The sequence below is a fragment of the Salvelinus sp. IW2-2015 genome, linkage group LG22, assembly GCF_002910315.2.
Source record: "Salvelinus sp. IW2-2015 linkage group LG22, ASM291031v2, whole genome shotgun sequence".
Lineage (NCBI taxonomy): Eukaryota > Metazoa > Chordata > Actinopteri > Salmoniformes > Salmonidae > Salvelinus > Salvelinus sp. IW2-2015.
This window is the reverse complement of record NC_036862.1, coordinates 13,029,925-13,052,420: the sequence shown is the minus strand read 5'-3', so window position 1 is coordinate 13,052,420 and position 22,496 is coordinate 13,029,925. Positions and strand designations below refer to the sequence as shown.

The following is a 22,496-nucleotide window of genomic DNA, read 5'->3' as shown; positions in this document are numbered from 1 at the left end:
CCATACTTTTTTCCACATGCTGTTTCTCGTATTCTCTTTCCTCTCTCTCTCTCACACAACACACACCACAACCCTTACACTACCCCACCCTACCCTACACAAACCCTACCCTACACAACCCTACACTACCCTTACCCTACACTACCCTTAACACTACACTACCACTACCCACAACCCTACATTTACCCACACAAACCCTACCCTACCCTTACACTACACAAACCCTACACCAACATACCTACACTAGCACATATAACCTACACTACACATACCCTACCCTACACAACCCACCCTACCCTACACAAAACCCTTACCCTACACAACCCTACCCCTACCCTACCACCAAACCCTACCCTACACGTACCCTTATCACTACACTACCACTACACCAACCCTACCACAACAACCCTCCCTACAGCAAACCCTACACTAAACACTACACAAACCCTACCACACAATAATACACTACCCTACACACCACTAACCCTACCTCTACACAACCCTACAATACACTACACAACCCTACCCTACACAAAAAACCACTACACTACAACAAACCCTTACCACTACGCTAAAGCACCCCACCACCACCCTTACCCTACACTATAGCACATAATACACTACCCTACTACTACACAAAAAAATACACTACCCTACCCACACAAAAATACACTACCCTACATCTACGATATCACAAACTATAAGCACCGACACTAGCCTCTATCTACAAAAATACATACCCGTACGACTAACAGCGAGTTGCTTCGTAAAAATACACTAACCTACACCAAACCCTACACTACTCTACCCAGACTGCCCTACTCTACCCCAGACTACCTACCCAGACTCCTACCCTACCCCAGACTGCCCTACCCTACCCCAGATCCCTACCCTACCCCAGACTGCCGCACCCTACCCCAGACGGCCCTACCCTACCCCAGACGTCTCCCTACCCTACCCCAGACGGCCCTACCTACCCAGACGCCTGGTCTACCCTACGCCAGACGGCCCGTACCCTACCCCAGACTGCCCACCCTACCCCCAGACTTCCCTACACTACCCTAACCCCTACCCTACCCCAAGCGACTTCCCCTACAACTACCTAGACTTGCTCTCCTAACCCTAGACTGCCTACCCCTACCCTAGCGACTCTCCTATCCTAGACTATACTTTGACATACACTACCTAGACTCTCCTTACCCAGACTATACTCGATTACACTATCCTAAGATAACTATACTACCCTACCCTATTCGGCTGGCTTTCACCTGTCTGTTATTTCAGATCAGTGCAATGAAGGAGGGAGAGAGGATTGTTTCTTGTGAAAGAGCCACAGGTTGGACTTGCTTTTATATTCCGCCATATTGGGTTACTGTTCAACTATGCGGATGCCAGTGGTTGCTGTCCTGTTATGTGGTGAATGTGTGTTCCAGGTTCCAGACACCAAGTACTGTCCAGGGTAAACATATGGTAACCTGGACTCATCCCTGATCTCCTTTGGCATGTGTCAGACCCTCCTGGGCTTCTGTGTGGACGTCCCACAAAGATCCAGCCTTCACCAGAGACTCACAGGCATCACAAGCTAAGTGCCAGCCCAAGCCTAAACCGACCTTAAAAAGAATACATCGGGTTATTCTATTTAAAACACAAAATCCTGAAGTTCCTTAAGGCTATACCTCGCCCTAACCTCGTCCGAGATCTCCTAACTGTCCCTTAACCTTCTCCCTAAACCTCGACCCTAACCTCGACCTAACTCGACCCTAACCTCACAACCTACAACCCGACCCTAACCTCGACCCTGAACCTCGTCCTAACCTGTCCCTACTCGTCCCTACCTCGTCCCTAAACCTCGTCCCTAACTTGACCTAGATCCTTCAAACCAGAGATCTATTGTGTTAACAGCGATTAGCTGGTGATAGAGATATAGAAGGATGTGCTCATTGTAATGGCTCGGAATGGAATTTAAATTGAAAGTGATTTAACCCATCAAACATATGGACAACGTTTGACTCGCTGTTCCATTTATTCTTATTCGGTCACATTACAATGAAGCCATGCTCCTCCCACCAGCCTCCACCGTCAATACATGCTAAGGAAGCTCCCCCCCAAAAAAACCCGTCTGAGGGTTTCATGTGGGAATCGGGTGCTTCTTTGAGTAAACATTTTATATCCTGAGCCTTCTCCCTCAACAACACCCAAAGATGACCTCAGATATTCTCAGAACCAAACAGGTGCTCAAAGAGCCATTAAGTCTAACGTAATAAATGTGTTGTTGTGTAGGTTTTCAAAGGGAAAGAGTCTCCTCTGACTCTGGACTGGGACAGAGTGAGGGTCTTCGACAGGGAGGTGGGACAGATGTTTGTCAACATGACTAAGACCTCCAGGGAGGCCAAGGTAAGACCTGTCTCTCTGCCTGTCTCGCTGCCTGTCTCGCTGCCTGTCTCGCTGCCTGTCTCGCTGCCTGTTTCTCTGCCTGTCTTTCTGCCTGTCTCTCTGCCTGTCTCTCTGCCTGTCTTTTTTTCTCTGTCTTTCTGTCTCTTTCTCACTCTCTTTCTGTCTCTGTTCCTCTGATGGTCGTTAGTAGCCTACCAAACTTGCTTACTGCCTGGTACTCTATTGTCACTCTAATCACTCTGACATCAATGCAAATGTAATCGAAAATCTAATCAAACACTTCATTAGAGCCCATGAGGTCATGTTGTGCAACATTTCTAAAGGATATGCAATTGCGTGAGAAAACAGAGTGATGGCCTCTACTAAAAATAGGAGGATCCCATCAGCTTTCTATAGGCTAGGCCTACTATTCATCGGCATTCCTAATATTAAGCWCATTGTTTGTCTTTACAACAGGAGTATAGCCTACCTAGCTGGCATGAAAATGAACCATGGGAAAAGCATCCTCCATTCGCTATTTAAGTGCATAGATGACACATCTATTTTTTACTATGCCCATGTTTCGAGACAGGTGCATGATAATGGTCCTTTCTAAATCAAAACTAATTTCACACATATATTATTTAGTATATTTAAAGACAAGATTAAATTAAGAATAGTCTGATGGGTGACAATATTAGCCTATCACTTTTGGATGATGTATTTGTGAATGATAACTTGTGAATGATGCCCAGCATGTGCACTAAGGCAAGGAACAGCACGTCTTTTTTTGCTAATTTTTCAAATCATAGTCGCGCACCTCATGTAGTCTAGCCCATAGGCCTATAAGTTTTGATAAGGTTTCTGACACAACTAAAGTGGACAAATAACTAATCCGTTTTATAACTGGTATAGAGCCTAACTGGCATACATAGGCTGCGCATGCGCTTCAAGTTTGGGGAAGAAAATGTTCACCATAAAAATGCATTATTACATGCATAATTCTATTTGCATTCGCACCTTTGAGAACAGTGTTTACCAGCTAATTGATTGCATTTTGGAACATTCGTGCTTATAGCCTACTACCATGTGTGCATTGCCAGTCTTATAACATTTTAAGCTAAATGTTCTRATCTGTTGCATCAGCCTCATTGCTTTTAAAAGTTTATTTTTGTTGATGCGAATGGTTGTATTTGGGATCTATCGCATCCCACAACTGTCCCAGAGTARGTTTGGAATATTTATTTATTGTACAGATGGACAAGTTGACCAATAGCATAGGTCAACTTTTGTATTATGGGGGATAGTGGATTGTCATAGGCTGATGCATTTCCTGTTTGTTAGACCTACTCATCTTATTGGCTGACGAAAGTACATTTGGACAGTTCTAACATCTTCAGATTTCGATAAGAGAGACGCGCGCAGTTGCGTCCCCGATGTGTCTGTCTTCATTCACTTGTAGCCTWCTTAGCTGAAATGCCTGTGAGATGAACCTGATAACGTGACAGGCATTGGCTACGTCTGAGCGAGTCATGTGAGTGAGAGGTGCTTCGGAGCAGGGCAGCCGGGAGAAGGGAACTATCATTATTATATTTAGCCCAGGGGCACAACGGCAACTTAGGCCGCAAAATGTTTTTTTTTGTTGTTTTTTTTGGCATTGCAGCCGGGAAATTCGAGGCCTGGTGATAATATTATCAAGTGCTTGTCAAATTGTGAATGAGAGACGGATGAAGTGTGTGCAGCTTGCGACTTAAAAAAAATAATCATTAGAGTCCCATCATACAGCCTTAGAATGTATTAAAAATCAAATATATATAGCCCAACGTTTGTATCACAACTAAAGTTGAATTAATAATTCTAAATGAAACATATAGGAGGACCTGTTTCTTTGTTAATAAACGCTCAACACAGAATAACCGCATGTGCACACGCCCTCAAATCGTTTGGAGAAAATATTCTTTCTATTTTATTCAGCTATGTTAAATTGTATTCTTCATACTATAAAATAATGAAGAAAAATGCCATGGAATTCTTAGAAAATCTTGTCTGCTAAATTAACTAATGTAGCCCACAGCCATATGACATAGCCAGATCAGGGCATAACATAAGGACAACTCAGAGTATGATATTACGTTCTTCTGAAATAGACTACATTTTCTTCATATCATGTCTCTTTAAACTTGTCTAAAATAAATAATGGATTTATTGTGACCGTGTAGGTTATATTAAATGGATTTATTAGACTTTTTAAAATKKAGATGTTCCAAAGGTCTATATCAGTGGCTTGTAGGCTATGTGTGGAAGCCAGGAGATGCTAAAACGRTTTATGTTAATTAACGGTCAGTTACCATGAGACCGGCAGTTATTGGCTTGACAATCACCGACTGACGACGTTTCATGACCGCCACAGCCCTACTCTCTCCTTCCTCTCTCTGATGTAACACAAGTACTTAGTAAAGACCCTTGAGGTTAAACTCCTCTTTTGTAACGGAGACTTGGCCAGAGGCCACAACTTAAGAAACCACTTCATCCACACTCAATGGCGTGCGTTTACACAGGCAGCCAAATTCTGATYTTTGGTCCAATTTTGGGCAAAATATCTGATATGATTGGTCAAAAGATCACAATTGGGCTGCCTGTGTAAACGCAGTCAAAAGAGTGCCTTTATGAAAGGTGTAGTTCTCTTCCCGTCCTGAAGGTGGAGTCGGTGAGTAAGAAGGAGAAGGCCAAGCAGAGACCTCTGGCCTTGAACACCGTGGAGATGCTCCGAGTGGCCAGCTCCTCTCTAGGTGAGACCACCAATCACAGCACAGACATTAGCATCCATTCAGCCCTTCAGCCAGTAGTCCAGCCAGTCAGCCAGTAGTCCAGCCCTTCAGCCAGTAGTCCAGCCCTTCAGCCAGTAGTCCAGCCCTTCAGCCAGTAGTCCAGCCCTTCAGCCAGTAGTCAAGCCCTTCAGCCAGTAGTCCAGCCCTTCAGCCAGTAGTTCCAGCCCTTTCAGGCCAGTAGTCAAGCCCTTCAGCCAGTAGTCAAGCCCTTCGGCAGTAGCCCAGCCTTCAGCCGTCACCTCAGCCAAGCTTCAGCCCGTAGTCAAGCCCTTCAGCCAGTGTCAAGCCTTCAGCAGTAGTCCACCGCTTCAAGTTTCCAGTAGTCCAGCCCTTCAGCCAGTAGGTCCAGCCCTTCAGCCAGTAGTCCAGCCCTTCAGCAGTAGTCCAAGCCCTTCAGCCAGTAGTCCAGCCCTTCAGCCAGTAGTCCAGCCTTCAGCCAGTAGTCCAGCCCTCAGCCAGTAGTCCAGCCCTTCAGCAGTAGTCCAGCCGCTTCAGCCAGTAGTCCAGCCCTTCAGCCAGTAGTCCAGCCCTTCAGCCAGTAGTCCAGCCCTTCAGCCAGTAGTAGCTCGCCAGCCCTTCAGCCAGTAGTCCAGCCTTCAGCCAGTAGTCCAGCCCTTCAGCCAGTAGTCAGCTTCAGCCAGTAGTCAGCCCCTTCAGTCCAGTAGTCCAGCCCTTCAGCCAGTAGTCCAGCCCTTCGCACCGTAGTCCAGCCCTTCAGCCCAGTAGTCCAGCCCTTCAGCCAGTAGTCCAGCCCTTCAGCAGTAGTCCAGCCCTTCAGCAGTAGTCCAGCCCTTCAGGCCAGTAGTCCAGCCCTTCAGCCAGTAGTCCCAGCCCTTCAGCCAGTAGTCAGCCCTTCAGCCAGTAGTCCAGCCCTTCAGCCAGTAGTCCAGCCTTCAGCCAGTAGTCCAGCCCTTCAGCCAGTAGTCAAGCCCTTCAGCCAGTAGTCAAGCCCTCAGCCAGTCAGCCGGTAGTCAGCCTTCAGCCAGTAGTCAACAGTCAGCCAGTAGTCAGAGCCCTTCAGCCGTAGTCAAGCCCTTCAGCCAGTAGTCCAGCCCTTCAGCCAGTATCAAGCCCTTCACCAGTAGTCCAAGCCCTTCACCAGTAGTCAGCCCTTCAGCCAGTAGTCCAGCCTTCAGCCAGTAGTCCGCCCTCAGCCAGTAGTCAGCCCTTCAGCCAGTAGTCCAGCTCTTCAGCCAGTAGTCCAGCCCTTCAGCCAGTGTCCAGCCTTCAGCCAGTAGTCCAGCCCTTCCCAGGAGTCCACCCTTCAGCAGTAGTCCAGCTTCACCAGGAGTCCAGCCTTCAGCCAGGAGTCAGCCTTCAGCCAGGAGTCCAGCCCTTCAGCCAGTAGTCCAGCCCTTCAGCCAGTAGTCCAGCCCTTCAGCAGTAGTCCAGCCCTTCAGCCAGTAGTCCAGCCCTTCAGCCAGTAGTCCAGCCCTTCAGCCAGTAGTCCAGCCTTCAGCCAGTAGTCCAGCCCTTCAGCCCAGTAGTCCAGCCCTTCAGCCAGTAGTCCAGCTTCAGCAGTATCCAGCCTCAGCAGTAGTCCCAGCCTTCAGCCAGTAGTCAGCCCTTCAGCCAGTAGTCAAGCCCTTCAGCCAGTCAGCCGGTAGTCAAGCCCTTCAGCCAGTAGTCAAGCCAGTCAGCCAGTAAGTCAAGCCTTCAGCCAGTAGTCAGCCCTTCAGCCAGTAGTCCAGCCCTTCAGCCAGTAGTCAGCACTTCAGCCAGTAGTCCAGCCCTTCAGCCAGTAGTCCAGCCCTTTCAGCCAGTAAGTCCAGCCCATCAGCCATAGTCAGCCCTTCAGCCATAGTCAGCCCTTCAGCCAGTAGTCCAGCCTTCAGCCAGTAGTCCAGCCCTTCAGCCAGTAGTCCAGCCCTTCAGCCAGTAGTCCAGCCCTTCAGCAGGAGTCCAGCCCTTCAGCCAGGAGTCCACCCTTCAGCCAGGAGTCCAGCCCTTCAGCCAGGGGAGTCCAGCCCTTCAGCCAGGAGTCCAGCCCTTCAGCCAGGAGTCCAGCCCTTCAGCCAGGAGATCCAGCCCTTCACAGTCCAGGAGTCCAGCCCTTCAGCCAGGAGTCCAGCCCTTCAGCCAGGAGTCCAGCCAAGCCCCTTCAGCCAGGAGTCCAGCCCTTCAGCCAGTAGTCCCAGCCCTTCAGCCCAGTAGTCCAGCCCTTCAGCCAGTAGTTCCAGCCCTTCAGCAAGTAGTCCAGCCCTTCAGCCAGTAGTCCATGCCCTTCAGCCAGTAGTCCAGCCCTTCAGCCAGTAGTCCAGCCCTTCAGCCAGTAGTCCAGCCCTTCAGCCAGTAGTCCAGTCATTCAGTGCTGTGTTCTCTTCCATTTTAGGTATGGGTCCACAGCACACCATGCAGATAGCAGAGCGTCTGTACACCCAGGGTTATATCAGCTACCCCCGTACTGAGACCAACCACTACCACGACAACTTTGACCTGAAGGGGACACTCAGACAGCAGGCTAACAACCCCTTCTGGGCTCAGGAGGTGAGTGCAGAGCGAGACCGAGGCTGCGTGCATCCCCTATTCTCCAACTCTTATTCCAGAAGTGTGCACTTGCAAACTCAGCGTCGTAGATTCTAAAAGCATAAGATTGATGTGAGCATTGGCTGGAGAAAGTGTGTGAACTTTAGGAGACTGGTGGAGAATCAGGAAGCAGTCTGAAACTGAGGAGGTCACACACACACACACACCACACACACACACACACACACACACACACACTCTGATGATGCCATTTGAAAGTTATTAGTACATTAATAGTACATTAATAGTACATGAATAGTACATGAATAGTACATTATTAGTACATTATTAGTACATTAATAGTACATTGATAGTACATTAATAGTACATACACGCAAACACTTGCTCCAACACGTGATTATGTGTGAATTAGATACATCCTCCTGGTTGACATTATTTGAAGTTACCTTGAAATGAAACAGAAAAAAACTAAATTGTGCCAAGACAAAATACAGTGAAACTGATCCCAGAGCAGCAAGCCTACATTGAGACTGAAAACCAGCCAATACAGGGAAACTGATCCCAGAGCAGCAAGCCTACATTGAGACTGAAAACCAGCCAATACAGTGAAACTGATCCCAGAGCAGCAAGCCTACATTGAGACTCTATGAAAACCAGCCTTGACGTGGTCTATCCCCCTCTAGGTGAAGGCTCTTCTGTCAGAGGGACTGAACCGTCCCAGGAAAGGAGCTGACGCTGGAGATCACCCTCCCATCACCCCCATGAGGGCTGCGTCCGAAGGAGAGCTAGGTGGGTAGTGGCACCTCGAAACTAGCCTGGTAACATCTGCTTGTGTTTCCTTACTATTGCCGACTCCAGCACAAACAGATCATGGAACCAGGCTACCTTGTAACATGTCATGTTTCACCTGCTATATCTACATATCTTTCTTTTGACTTCTTCTCCTCCTGTCCTTCGATTCCTTATGTTAGCTTCCCTCCATCACTTTCCAGTCTCCACCAGGGTCATGTTCATTAGGGCACGTCCTTGGAAAAAATGTTTTGCGACATGAAACGGAAATGAGCATTTCATATTGGACAATTGGTTGAGGTAGTCCCTCCCAGTTTGTTTGTTTGTTTCTTTCCATTTGGAGCCTAATGAACATGACCCAGGCATCTCATTGTGCTACCTTCATTCTCACAGACCTTGCACAGTCTTCACTTTTCCCCTTACCAGTCCATCCATGTACACAACCTACCGCACATTTCCAAAGTTAAAGATGAAATATTTATTTATTTCCCCCCCCCAAAATGTTTTTTTTTTAAAGATAAATTAAGTTGTTTTGATTGTGTGTGTTGTCACCCCAGAGTTAGTACGTGGTGGAAACATTTTTTAAGATTCGACAAACTTTTAGGGTAAGATGTTTCCAAAGTTTGTGTCAAAATTGCTCAAACTCAGTCAATTTGGTTGGGGATTATTGATGGACAGGAATATTCAAACCTTATCTCTGATTTTCAAGCAAATTTAARTCAGGACTGAGACTGRACCATTCAGGAACACYCAAAACCTCTTGGAGAGCCATTCTGGGGTGTGGTCCCGTGGTCCCGTGTGGCTCAGTTGGTAGAGCATGGCGCTTGCAACGCCAGGGTTGTGGGTTCAATTCCCACGGGGGGACCAGGATGAATATGTATGAACTTTCCAATTTGTAAGTCGCTCTGGATAAGAGCGTCTGCTAAATGACTTAAATGTAAATGTAAATGTAGCATAAAACAATTGTGTAATTGTCCCGCTTAAAAATAAAAAAACATCCCAGGTTTTTTCAGAAGATTGAGGTGGGTTTTCCGGTAACCGCAAAGGAAAATTAAAATGAGCGTTTCATATTGAAAAAAAGTATGTTTTTCTAAAGTCCATGTAATGCCTTCCTGTTTCAGTCTGTTTTCTTCTGTTTGGTACCTAATGAACACACCCGCTGCCTGTCTCCCCAACAGGAAGTGACGGGTGGCGTCTGTATGAGTACATCGTGCGTCACTTCATCGCCACGGTGAGTCAGGACTGTAAGTACCTGCAGACAACCATCTCCTTCACCATCGCCTCCGAGGGTTTCTCCTGCAGTGGGAAGACACTCATATCACCTGGTGAGGTCCTGTTGTTGTTTACTGTTGTTGTTGTCCTCTGGTCTTGTTTCCTAATATTGTTATGCTGAGAAATATTTTCTGATACACATGACTAATAAAATTCAACCAACCAACCAATTAGTGTTGCCGTTTTCATGAATAAGACTTCTAAATGCTTTATAAGTGATACTAAATGTTAATAAGCTGTAGTCTAAATTCTTTATAAATGATACTAAATGTTAAGCTATAGTTTAAATGCTTTATAAATTGTACTATTTATTTATAATGCTAATAGATGTGTAAATGTTTGTTGTGACTGGTTCTCAGGCTTTACGGAGGTGATGCCGTGGCTGGCTATCCCTCTGGAGGAGGCCATGCCAGTGTGTGAGAGGGGAGATGTCTTCACAGTGGAGGAGATTAAACTAGTGGAGAGACAGACCAGCCCTCCAGACTACCTTACTGAGGCCGACCTCATCACACTGATGGAGAAACACGGCATAGGTTTGTGTGTGTGTGCGCACCGGGGTTGAGGCTGTGTGGGTTTTTGATTCATATTATGTCACCGCAGGTGTCTGTCTAGGAATAAGTTAATGGTGGAATACTGTGTGTGTCCAACCCTCCCTCCAGGTACTGACGCCAGCATCCCGGTTCATATCAACAACATCTCTCAGAGGAATTATGTGACGGTGGAGAACGGACGCAAGCTCAAACCCACCAACCTGGGCATCGTCCTGGTGCACGGATATTACAAGACAGGTGTGTGTGTGTGTGTGTGTGTGTGTGTGTGTGTGTGTGTGTGAGCATCGTCCTGGTGCACATATTCTACAAGACAGGTCAGTACTAACATTAACACTCATCACACTTGCAGGTGGACCCTACATTTGTCATTAGCACAAGTTAGAATGAACATGTTTTCATGTATGTTCTTGGCCATGTGTATCCATATGTCCTTGCATGCATTTGTGTGTATTTACCTCGCAATGTTTGTGTAGATGCTGAGCTGGTGCTGCCTACCATCCGTGGTGCAGTGGAGAAACAGCTGAACCTGATTGCTCAGGGCAAGGCCAACTACCAACAGGTTCTGCAACACACGTTGGACATCTTCAAGAGGAAGTTCCACTACTTCTTTGACACCATCGCTAGTGAGTACAACACACTCACACAAACTTCAACAGGAAGTTTCCACTACTTCTTTGACACCATCGCTAGTGAGTACAACACCACTCACACAAACTTCAACAGGAAGTTCCACTACTTCTTTGACACCATCGCTAGTGAGTACAACACACTCACACAAACTTCAACAGGAAGTTCCACTAATTCTTTGACACCCATCGCTAGTGAGTACAACACACTCACACAAACTTCAACAGGAAGTTCCACTACTTCTTTGACACCATCGCTAGTGAGTACAACACACTCACACAAACTTCAACAGGAAGTTCCACTACTTCTTTGACACCATCGCTAGTGAGTACAACACACTCACGCAAACTTCAACAGGAAGTTCCACTACTTCTTTGACACCATCGCTAGTGAGTACAACACACTCACACAAACTTCAACAGGAAGTTCCACTTGAAACAGAACTAGCAGGAGCGCTTCAGGTATCCCAAGAAAGCCACAGGTGCTCTCGGATGGGAATAGTGATTGAAAAACAACCACAAATACTGTAATAGAGTCAATACTCTACTGTAATAGAGTCAATACTCTACTGTAATTTAGTCAATGCTCTACTGTAATTTAGTCAATGCTCTACTGTAATTTAGTCAATACTCTACTGTAATAGAGTCAATACTCTACTGTAATTTAGTCAATACTCTACTGTAATAGAGTCAATGCTCTACTGTAATTTAGTCAGTACTCTACTGTAATTTAGTCAATAGATAGGTAGGTATGAACTAGCTAATGGAAGTCATAAACTACCCATGTCTCTGTCCTTTTAAAAAAGGATATTTTACCTTTATTTAACTAGGCAAGTCAGTTAAGAACAAATTCTTATTTTCAATGACGGCCTCGGAACAGTGGGTAAACTGCCTATTCAGGGGCAGAACAACAGATTTGTACCTTGTCAGCTCTGGGATTTGAACTTGCAACCTTTCGGTTACTAGTCCAACACTCTAACCACTAGGCTACCCTGTCGCCCCAGTCCTCTAGGTATGAACGAGCTAATGGACAGCATAAACTACTCATGTCTCTGTCCTGTAGGTATGAACTAGCTAATGGACAGCATAAACTACTCATGTCTCTGTCCTGTAGGTATGAACTAGCTAATGGACAGAATAAACTACCCATGTCTCTGTCCTCTAGGTATGGACGAGCTCATGGAGGTGACGTTCTCTCCCATCGCTGCCACCGGCAAGCCCCTGTCTCGCTGCGGCAAGTGCCATCGCTTCATGAAGTACATTCAGGTCAGTGTTACAAAACAACATCAAAAGGTCACTGGGTCAACCTCCATCTCATCTGATCTATACTGCTAATCACCATCTGATCAATACTGCTAATCACCATCTGATCTGTACTGATAATCAACTATTTTAATAATTATACATCATAATAATACATAGGATTTAAAGGACGCTGTAAAGAAGATTTCCGTGACAAACCTTTTTAATCGATTTAAATGGTTTATTTGAACTGTTTTCATAGTTCCTTACTCATGAGGATTACTTTGTGTGTACCTTTAAGTAGCTCCCGCCAATCCGTGCTAGAAAGAAAAATGTAGCTCTGGTAAAATAGGTATTTCGTTTTGAACGGTTTGGGCTGCTACAGACGAGCGGTTTTCTGGTTGTAACGGTGCAACCATGGAGACACTTCCCTTTACCATAAACATCCTGCCACCAAAGTAGGTCTCTCTCTCAATTTCAATTCAATTCAATTCAATTCAAGGGCTTTATTGGCATGGGAAACATGTGTTAACATTGCCAAAGCAAGTGAGGTAGGTAATATACAAAAGTCAAATAAACAATAAAAATGAACAGTAAACATTACACATACAGAAGTTTCAAAACAATAAAGACATTACAAATGTCATATTATAATATGCAGTGTTGTAACAATGTACAAATGGTTAAAGCACACAAGTTAAAAAATAAATAAACATAAATATGGGTTGTATTTACAGTGGTGTTTGTTCTTCACTGGTTGCCCTTTTCTTGTGGCAACAGGTCACAAATCTTGCTGCTGTGATGTCACACTGTGGAATTTCAACCAGTAGATATGGGAGTTTATCAAAATTGGATTTGTTTTCGAATTCTTTGTGGATTCTGTGTAATCTGAGGGAAATATGTCTCTCTAATATGGTCATACATTGGGCAGGAGGTTAGGAAGTGCAGCTCAGTTTCCACCTCATTTTGTGGGCAGTGTGCACATAGCCTGTCTTCTCTTGAGAGCCATGTCTGCCTACGGCGGCCTTTCTCAATAGCAAGGCTATGCTCACTGAGTCTGTACATAGTCAAAGCTTTCCTTAAGTTTGGGTCAGTCACAGTGGTCAGGTATTCTGCCACTGTGTACTCTCTGTTTAGGGTAATAGCATTCTAGTTTGCTCTGTTTTTTTGTTAATTCTTTCCAATGTGTCAAGTAATTATCTTTTTGTTTTCTCATGATTTGGTTGGGTCAATTGTGCTGTTGTCCCTGGGGCTCTGTGGGGTGTGTTTGTGTTTGTGAACAGAGCCCTAGGACCAGCTTGCTTAGGGGACTCTTCTCCAGGTTCATCTCTCTGTAGGTGATGGCTTTGTTATGGAAGGTTTGGGAATCGCTTCTTTTAGGTGGTTGTAGAATTTAACGCTCTTTTCTGGATTTTGATAATTAGTGGGTATCGGCCTAATTCTGCTCTGCATGCATTATTTGGTGTTCTACGTTGTACACGGAGGTATTTTTTGCAGAATTCTGCATGCAGAGTCTCAATTTGGTGTTTGTCCCATTTTGTGAAATCTTGGTTGGTGAGCGGACCCCAGACCTCACAACCATAAAGGGCAATGGGCTCTATGACTGATTCAAGTATTTTTAGCCAGATCCTAATTGGTATGTTGAAATTATTGTTCCTTTTGATTTCTCTATCTATCTCTCTCTCTAGCTTTCTACCTTTCTAGCTCTCTCTCCATCTCTCCACCTTTTTCCCTCTCTCTATCTCTCATCTCTCCCGCTCTCTATCAACTCCCCCCCCCCCCCCTCCACCAATGTGGAAAAGTTTTCCCCTATTGAGTTTGTTCCCTCATTGAAACATCACAAACTTGCCAGCCAGATGGCCAGCCCGGAGAGCAAGCCAGAAGAGCTAGCCGGTCAGAGAGCCTGCCAGTCAGCAGGTGTAGACCTTACAGTGAAATGCTTACTTACGAGCCCCTAACCAACAATGCAGTTTAAAAAAAATTACGGATAAGAATAAGAAATAAAAGTAACAAGTAATTAAAGAGCAGCAGTAAGCCAGTCTAGTGGTTACCAGTGTCTCATTAACCAAGGCCCTAGGCTAGGTCAGGGATGTAAAAGCAAAGATTTTTTTTAACTAACCCAAGATAGTTCATCTCTGTCGTTTTACAGCGGGAGCCAATGAAGCATAGTGGGCAGAACGCTGAAAGGAGGTAGGCAATGCCAAGTACGAGCTAGCGAGATGCTATTGGTGCATTGTAGCATGTATTTACATATATCCATTAGGGAATGCCTCCTCTGTGAAGTGAACTCAATTTGACTCTTGCATTCTTCTAAAACACATTTTTTCCCCCTATAAAACGTAGCACGCTGTGTTTCCTTACAGATTTTAGTTTTGGGAACAGAAACATTTATTGAATCAGATGTTTAATCAATGAGAATGTGGATCTTGGCCCAGTTTTACCTAGTTCCATCCTCTCCCAATACACGGACTGAACTTCCTCTCACGACCATATTTGGTGGTGAGGAAACATTCTGTATCGTGTGAAGAGACCGCCTTGAAAATGTTCATCTTGTCTTTCGTGTCATAAATAATCCTTGGTTCCTGCCTGTGCTTGGTAAAGATATGGGGGGGGGGTGACATGACCCCCTTCTTGGGACCATCTGGCAGAACGCCAGAATATGTTCTATAAGTTAAGATAGGAGACGGTGCCAGATACAAGCCGGAACCAACCCTATGAACCATGACTACGTAACGTGTCTGTAACCAGTATATAAGGGAACTAACGGGACTGCCCCGTTGGAGCTCCCTTCAGACCGGTACTTTATGCATCTGTTTGACTGTGACGTCTCCAGCTTGCTGTTAATATACAATGATTAATTTAAGGTTGACTTCGACTGTGCCATGGGTAGAATTTCCACGACAGGATGCTTCAGCTTTATAGCCCCTGTGACGTGTCTGTCTGTGGTAAAAACTTGTTGGACGAGTGTGATGTTAGCATCGCTAGCTTTTTGGCTAAAAGCTTCAGCTAAGTAGCATAATGGTATGCTACTGTAAATTATTATTATTATCCATGCTAGGACASTACTAATTTGGTTACATAATAATGTGCTATGCTTACTATTATTTTACTTTGGCAAAATGTGGATTATATAGTGATTACTTCGTAGTTACTCTTCTGCTACGTTGGGATTTGAAAGTTTGAGAAAGTAGCCAACTAGTCATTGATACAGTGTCACTCTTATTTCTTAATAGATACAGGTTTACTCAGTAAGGGGACAGGATGGTCCATCAAAACAGGGAATATATATTTTTTTTTTTGTGGAAACTTGCCTCATTTAGGAGTCAAGTTCAAAATCTCTTGACTGCCTTCAACAACGAAAAGGCAAGTGCCACAATTCGATGACTGACACACACACACACACACACTTTGGTGGTCGGGGAGAGTGGTGTAAGTTGTGCCGTTATTTACATTCAGCATCACTCCGTCAACAGACCAAATAGTATTATTTCTAGATATTACAGGATGTTGTTATTTACATTCAGCATCACTCCGTCAACAGACCAAATAGTTTTATTTCTAGATATTACAGGATGTTGTTATTTACATTCAGCATCACTCCGTCAACAGAACATATAGTTTTATTTCTAGATATTACAGGATGTTGTGTATCCCTGGAAATAATCTGAATTCATGAAAACGTTACAATTTTGAAAAATGACTTTTCCCCCCAAAAAGTGGCCTCTTGTCACAACTTACCCCGGATATGGGGTAAGTTAAGCAGCCTACACATTACTTGACTGAATGAAATATTACCACTACCTTTTTAAAACCATGTCTATCTTTATTTTCAAAACACAATTCAAAAACACAATCGCTTTTTTTTGTCTTTTAATAATTTTAAGCATCTTTTRACACCTAACAAACACTTTCTTCCTTTTTTTAAAGCACTTAACCCTTAACGTAGGCAAGGCCCTGTTTATATCCTAGCGATACGACCTTGCAATGATTGGCTCAACCCACACAGCCACAATGATTCACTTTCATGCTATTGAAGCTTATCGAGCCGCCAACTGATGTGTGTGTATAACAATAAAACAACGATCTACTTTGGTTTAGATACAAAGCATCATGAAACCTCGAACACACAATATATTCATTTGACTTGGTGAAAATCAGTTTCTTTTGGACTTAACTCGCTTACCACTTTTTCCATGTGGTTTCTTCCTTCACGGACTCCATGAAAAGATGACCTCTTCTTAAATATTTGGTCAAATTATACATTTTGTATATGGTTTCTTAGAAACAAGGATGGCTCAACTTATCCCACTCTCTTCTACGGGAAGGGACTAGACGCTCTGACACGTGGCCAGCAAGCATTAATTCCCCCCCCCCGTTCTACCGGTTTGGTGGCCGAGCTGCGGCCTTCGGTCGGCGGAAAGGGACCAGAAAAGGGAGCTTTTAAATGAATGAAGCCTCTTCAACTGAGGAAGTCATGGAGGCATGTATTATTCATCAGGGTCCTTTCTGTTCATTAGGGGACATTGTTACAAAACGTWTTGCAATGGAAAACTAAGAAGGAGCGTTTCTCATTGGACCAGGTAGTCTCTCTCATGTTCTAGTCTGATTGCGTCTGCATGTTGCTATGGGACGACGTGACTCCAGAGTGGCGTGTACCGGTCTAGTGACGTTGGGGAGAGCGGGGGAGACAGACAGAGGCAGAGAAGGACAGAGGGAGAGACAGAAAGACACGTGGCTGATTTGACTGATGAAGGAAGCCACGAGGGAACCATGAAATGACCTCTTAAGGAGGATGGGAATACATCCGGTATCCAATCAAAAGGTCGCTGGTTCGATTACTATTAAACAAATGTGACCTTTTATTTAACTAGGCAAGTCACTTAAGAACAAATTCTTATTTTACAATGACGACCTAACCCGGCCAAACACTCCCCTAACCCGGACAGCGCTTGGGCCAATTGTGCATCGACCTATGGGACTCCCGATCACRGCCGGTTGTGATACAGCCCAGGATCGAACCGGGGTCTGTAGTGACACCTCTAGCACTGAGAGACAGTGTCTTTAGACCGCTGCGCCACTCGGGAGCTGAACCGACACGGTGAAAAACCTGTCGATGTGCCCTTGAGCAAGGCACTTAACTTTAATTTGCTCCAGGGGCTGCCGTACTACTTTGGCTGACCCTATAATACAACACATTTCACTCCACCTATCCGGTGTATGGACGATTTTAAACACCATATACACATATACAGTGCCTTCAGAAAGTATTCACACCACTTGACTTTTTCCACATCTTGTTGTGTCACAGCCTGAATTTAAAATTATTTCAATTTAGATTTTGTTCTCCAGTGCTGCGCTGGTGGAATTTTAAATGGAAGTTCTGGAACTAGCCTACCGGAGCTGACAACGGATTTAATATATAGCATATAACTTCAGGGGCAGCAGGTAGCCTAGTGGTTAGAGCGTTGGGACAGTAACCGAAAGGTTGCTGGATCTAATCCCCAAGCTGACAAGGTAAAAGTCTGTCGTTCTGCCGCCGAACAAGGCAGTTATAACCCACTGTTCCCCGGTAGGCTGTCATTGTAAATAAGAATTTGTTCTTAACTGACTTGCCTAGTTAAATAAAGGTTAAATAAAATATGTAAACAATGACTTCTCATTTGCCCAGACCTGCATTCACTCCTCCATCCCTGTGTAACAGTATAACTTTACGGAAGCCCCTCGCCCCGACACGGGTGCGAACCAGGGACCCTCTGCACACATCAACAACAGTCACCCACGAAGCATCGTTACCCATCGCTCCACAAAAGCCGCGGCCCTTGCAGAGCAAGGGGAACCACTACTTCAAGGTCTCAGAGCAAGTGATGTCACCGATTGAAAGGCTATTAGCGCGCACCACCGCTAACTAGCTAGGCATTTCACATCCGTTACACCTAGTACCTGTATTGTTGTTTGCCACATGGCCTTAAATTGTATCAATTAGTTTTTCCTCCTCCCATGCTATATCAATATTTCAATAATAAATAATTAGATTTTTCGGATTGATTGATTTCCACCATTTTAGTCTGTTTTTTTTTTTAAGATGAGTGATGAGAAGAGAATCATCCAGCCCATTGAGTATCTCACTGAACCCCCAAATGCCATGTCTTGAAATATGCAGACAGACTGATTTTAAAAGTAAGTTTACAATGTAATACTTTTGACAGCCAACTTTCTAGTTCCGCCCACAAATTCCGGACTTTATAGCATTCCCAGAATGCATGGATTATTCAGTCATTCATCGTTTTACACTTAAGACAGGACTCTGCCGTTGTGCTCTAGAATTTGTGAATTTTGTCTCTTGTATAATTATTTATTTCTATACATTAGTTTATAGTGGATTAAGCATACGTTTTCGTTAACTGTTATTTCGTTAGTTATGCTTCAACTTTCCCTCCATTTTTGTTCCAACATCAGTTTATATTTATAATACTTAGAAAAAATAGGTGACGACAAATATATAGAGATAACTTCATCCCATTACTCACCAATATGAAAGCAGATCTAATTCAATTGAATAATCTTCCCATAAATCTTACAGGGAGAATAAACCATGGTGGCCAAAACAACAACAAAGTAATTCTGCTAATACCAATTACCCCACCAAAGATGTTCTTTTAAATAGTGTACTCGGTCATAACAGACTTTTATCAAATAAAAGTTATAGAAAAGGAAGATGTAGAACTTTCCATGTCTTGATTTTAACCTTCTATCAACTCTCTACCCAAGACTTTTACTTGCGACGTATACAGTACCAGTTTGGACACGCCTACTCATTTCAGTTTTTTTAATTTTATTTTTTTAAATGTTCTACATTGTAGAATAATAAAGACATCAAAACATCAAAATAACACATGGAATGATGTAGTAACCAAAAAAAAAGTGTTAAACAAATCAAAACACATTTTATATTTGTACGAAGGGCTATATAAATAAATTTGATTTGATATTTAAGATTCTTCAAAGTAGCCACCCTTGATGACAGCTTTCCACACTTTAGTCAAAACAAATCAAACTTTATTTGTCACATGTGCCAAGTGTAGACCTTACCTTGAAATGGTTACTTACAAGCCCTTAACCAACAGTGCAGTTCAAGAAGAGTTAAGAAAATATTTACCAAGTAGACTAAAATAAAAAGTAATAATAAAAAGTAACACAATAAGAATAACAATAACGAGGCTATATACAGGGGGCACCGGTACCGAATCAGTGTGTGGGGGGTACAGGTTAGTTGAGGTAATTTGTACATGTAGGTGGGGGTGAAGTGACTATGCATAGATAATAAACAGTGAGTAGCAGCAGTGTACAAAAGGACGGGGGGGGGGTGTCAATGCAAATAGTCCTTGTGGCCATTTTGTCGCTGTGTGTGTGTCCTTGTGTTTTGTTAGATGCTTTTTGTTTTGCATTTCATTGAGTTCCACAAGTCTTCCAAATTATGTCATCCAGGAGAGAAGACATTATATACACACTGAGTGAACAAAACATTTAAGAACGCCTTCCTAATAYTGAGTATTGACCCCCTCCCCTTTCCYCTCAGAACATGCTCGTCTGGGCATGGACTCTAAAAGTTGTCGAAARCGTTCCACAGGCCCGTGTTGACTCCAGTGCTTCCCACARATGTGTCAAGTTGGCTGGATGTGCTTTGGGCTGGGGGACAGTTCTTGATACGCATGGGGAACTGTTGGATCGTGAAAAACCCAGAAGCGTTGSAGTTCTTGACACAAACCAGTGTGCCTGGCACYTACTACCATACCCTGTTCTAAGACACTTAAATATGTTGTCTTGCCCGTTCACCCTCTGAATGGAGCATCAATGTTGAAGCATTCGTGTGTGTTGTCAGTTTCCTGGTATGTCTACTTTAGGAGCGTTTGATATAACTTGCACGGTACAGTGGAACCAATTGTCCCAGAAGTGCATACTCTGCCCATCCTGCACGCTAAAGATTGATTGGTTCTCCCAGGCCAAGCCCAGCCGGCTGCACTGTGCTGGGTGTGATGAGACGTACAGCCTGCCTCAGAACGGCGCCATCAAGCTGTACAAGGAGCTGCGCTGCCCGCTGGATGAGTTTGAGCTGGTGCTGTGGACCTCTGGATCCAGGGGAAAGAGCTACCCCCTTTGTCCCTACTGCTTCAGCAACCCCCCCTTCAGGGACATGAAAAAAGGTGAGGGGATTGTGTGGTCGTTATAGGGTTTGGGGTCAATTTCAATTCAGGAAGTAAACTGATGTTCCAACTTTTGGGGTCAATTTCAATTCAGGAAGTAAACTGATGTTCCAACTTTTCCTCATTGTTTTTCTCCCCCCCTCCCTCCCTCCCTCGCCACCTCCCTCCCTCCCAGGTATGGGATGTAATGAGTGCACCCACCCGTCCTGCCAGCACAGTCTCAACTCCCTGGGTATTGGTCAGTGTGTGGAGTGTGAGGGTGGGGTGCTGGTTTTGGACCCTACCTCTGGCCCCAAGTGGAAGATGGCCTGCAACAGGTGCAACGTGATGGTGCACTTCTTTGAACACGCGCACAGGGTGCAGGTAGGCAGGAAGAGGACTTTTAGTTTTTTTCATTGATAATTCTCATAAACCTAATTTGCATTTTTCACAGTGTTAAATKTATTTATATTCCATTATTTATTTATCCTTTTATTTAACTAGGCAAGTCAGTTAAGAATAAATTCTTATTTACAATGACGGCCTAGGAACAGTGGGTTAGCTGCCTTGTTTAGTGGCAGGACGACAGATTTTTACCTTGTCAGCTCGGGGATTCGATCCAGCAACCTTTCTGTTACTGGCCCAACGCTCTAACCAATAGGCTACCTGCCGCCCCTTATAACAGTTATCTCTCTTTTCTCTCTCTCACTCTTTCTTCCCTCTGGCTGTGTTCACTCCCTTCCTCCCCCCCTCCCCTTCCCATCCCCACYTCTCGTCTCCTAGGTAGCCCAGGARAGCTGTGAGGCATGTGAAGCGTCCCTGGTAGCGGTGGACTTCAACAAGACGCGCTCCCCGCTCCCTGACGGAGAGACGCAGCACAGCGGCTGTGTGTTCTGCGACCCAGTCTTCCAGGACCTGGTTGAACTCAAACACGCCACCATGAGACACCCCTCCATGACCCGCGGCGGGGGTGCACGGCGAGGGGGGCGGGGCAGGGGCAGAGGGCGCAGGGAAAAGAAACCTAAAGACAAGATGGCTGCCTTGGCAGCTTACTTTGTGTAGCAGTAGATCAGGGTCCTTATGTGAAGCTGAGTTAATATGTAATGTTATGGCATCTATAATAAATGATGCCATCATGTGGAAGTAAATGCCTTTTTTTTTGTGTAAACAGAGAGTGGTCGTTTTGTTTTCTGAGTCTTTGTTATTGTAGCTGTCTTAGCAGAGTGAACCTGGGGAGAGAAACACTGATCTATGTCATCTACATCTACATCAGTAGGCAGGTTTCCATTGACCCAGTTAATTAGACAAAAGCAATGTCGCCCAAAAAATCACTGTGACGTGCGTAATGGACGGCCGGCGTTGCGTAAATGAGGGGACAAAGGCAAGCATGCGTAATGGGACACGGCGGCATGCGTAATGGGACACCGGCAGGCGCATGCGTAATGGGACACGCGCATGCGTTAATGGGAACACGGAAGGCAGCCATGTAAGGGACACAGGCAGGCCATGTTTAATGGACACAAGGCCGCTGTGCGTAATGTGGAACACGCGCGTGCGTAATGGACAGGGCAGCATGGTTGGTAATGGGAACACGGCAGCGATGCGTAATGGGGACAGGACCGGCGTGCCGTAATTGGACCAGGGAACATTTTCAGTTACTGGCCCAACGCTCTTAGATCTGTATAGTAACCCAAGCTTATAGTTAATTGTTTATTTAATATAATCAATAATTAGCTTTCCAAAAATGTATTCAGAATCTATCCTCAAACCCAGATATTTCACTTTCAATCATTGTTCTATCACTTACATTAATTTTGAAATTGCCAGCTGTGGAATTTATTATTCTCCCTGTAACAAACAGCATGATATAGGACTTTTTGATTTAAATCCAAATTATACAGTATTTTATGTCAAACAATGAAAATTAAAACAATAAAWAAAAAAAAAWGCTMMTTAAAACTTGGKGGCCAAATAAAACCKTGTGTAGGCCAAGTTCGGYCCGGGGGCCGCCAGTTGGGGAACCMTGGTATACATACAGGCTGTCGCAAATGTATTCGTGCGCAGTATSCCTAAATGGATCATGGAAACACATCAACAACTTCATTTTATTCAACACTGGGTTTCAACGAAAAAGTTTTTTTTTTGTGT

At 44.6% G+C, this 22,496-nt stretch overlaps 1 protein-coding gene across 1 annotated transcript; it reads left to right on the top strand.

Moving 5' to 3' along the window:
- The first annotated feature begins 2,277 nt into the window (after nucleotides 1–2,277).
- Nucleotides 2,278–21,520, top strand: top3b (DNA topoisomerase III beta). Its single transcript, XM_023967231.2, has 12 exons — nucleotides 2,278–2,394; nucleotides 5,072–5,162; nucleotides 7,534–7,688; nucleotides 8,372–8,477; nucleotides 9,656–9,802; nucleotides 10,109–10,282; nucleotides 10,409–10,537; nucleotides 10,774–10,923; nucleotides 12,092–12,192; nucleotides 20,168–20,369; nucleotides 20,545–20,732; nucleotides 21,132–21,520. Exons 1-12 carry the CDS (start codon nucleotides 2,356–2,358, stop codon nucleotides 21,408–21,410), a joined length of 1,761 nt encoding a protein of 586 aa, XP_023822999.2. The 5' UTR covers nucleotides 2,278–2,355; the 3' UTR covers nucleotides 21,411–21,520.
- Nucleotides 21,521–22,496: the final 976 nt, after the last annotated feature.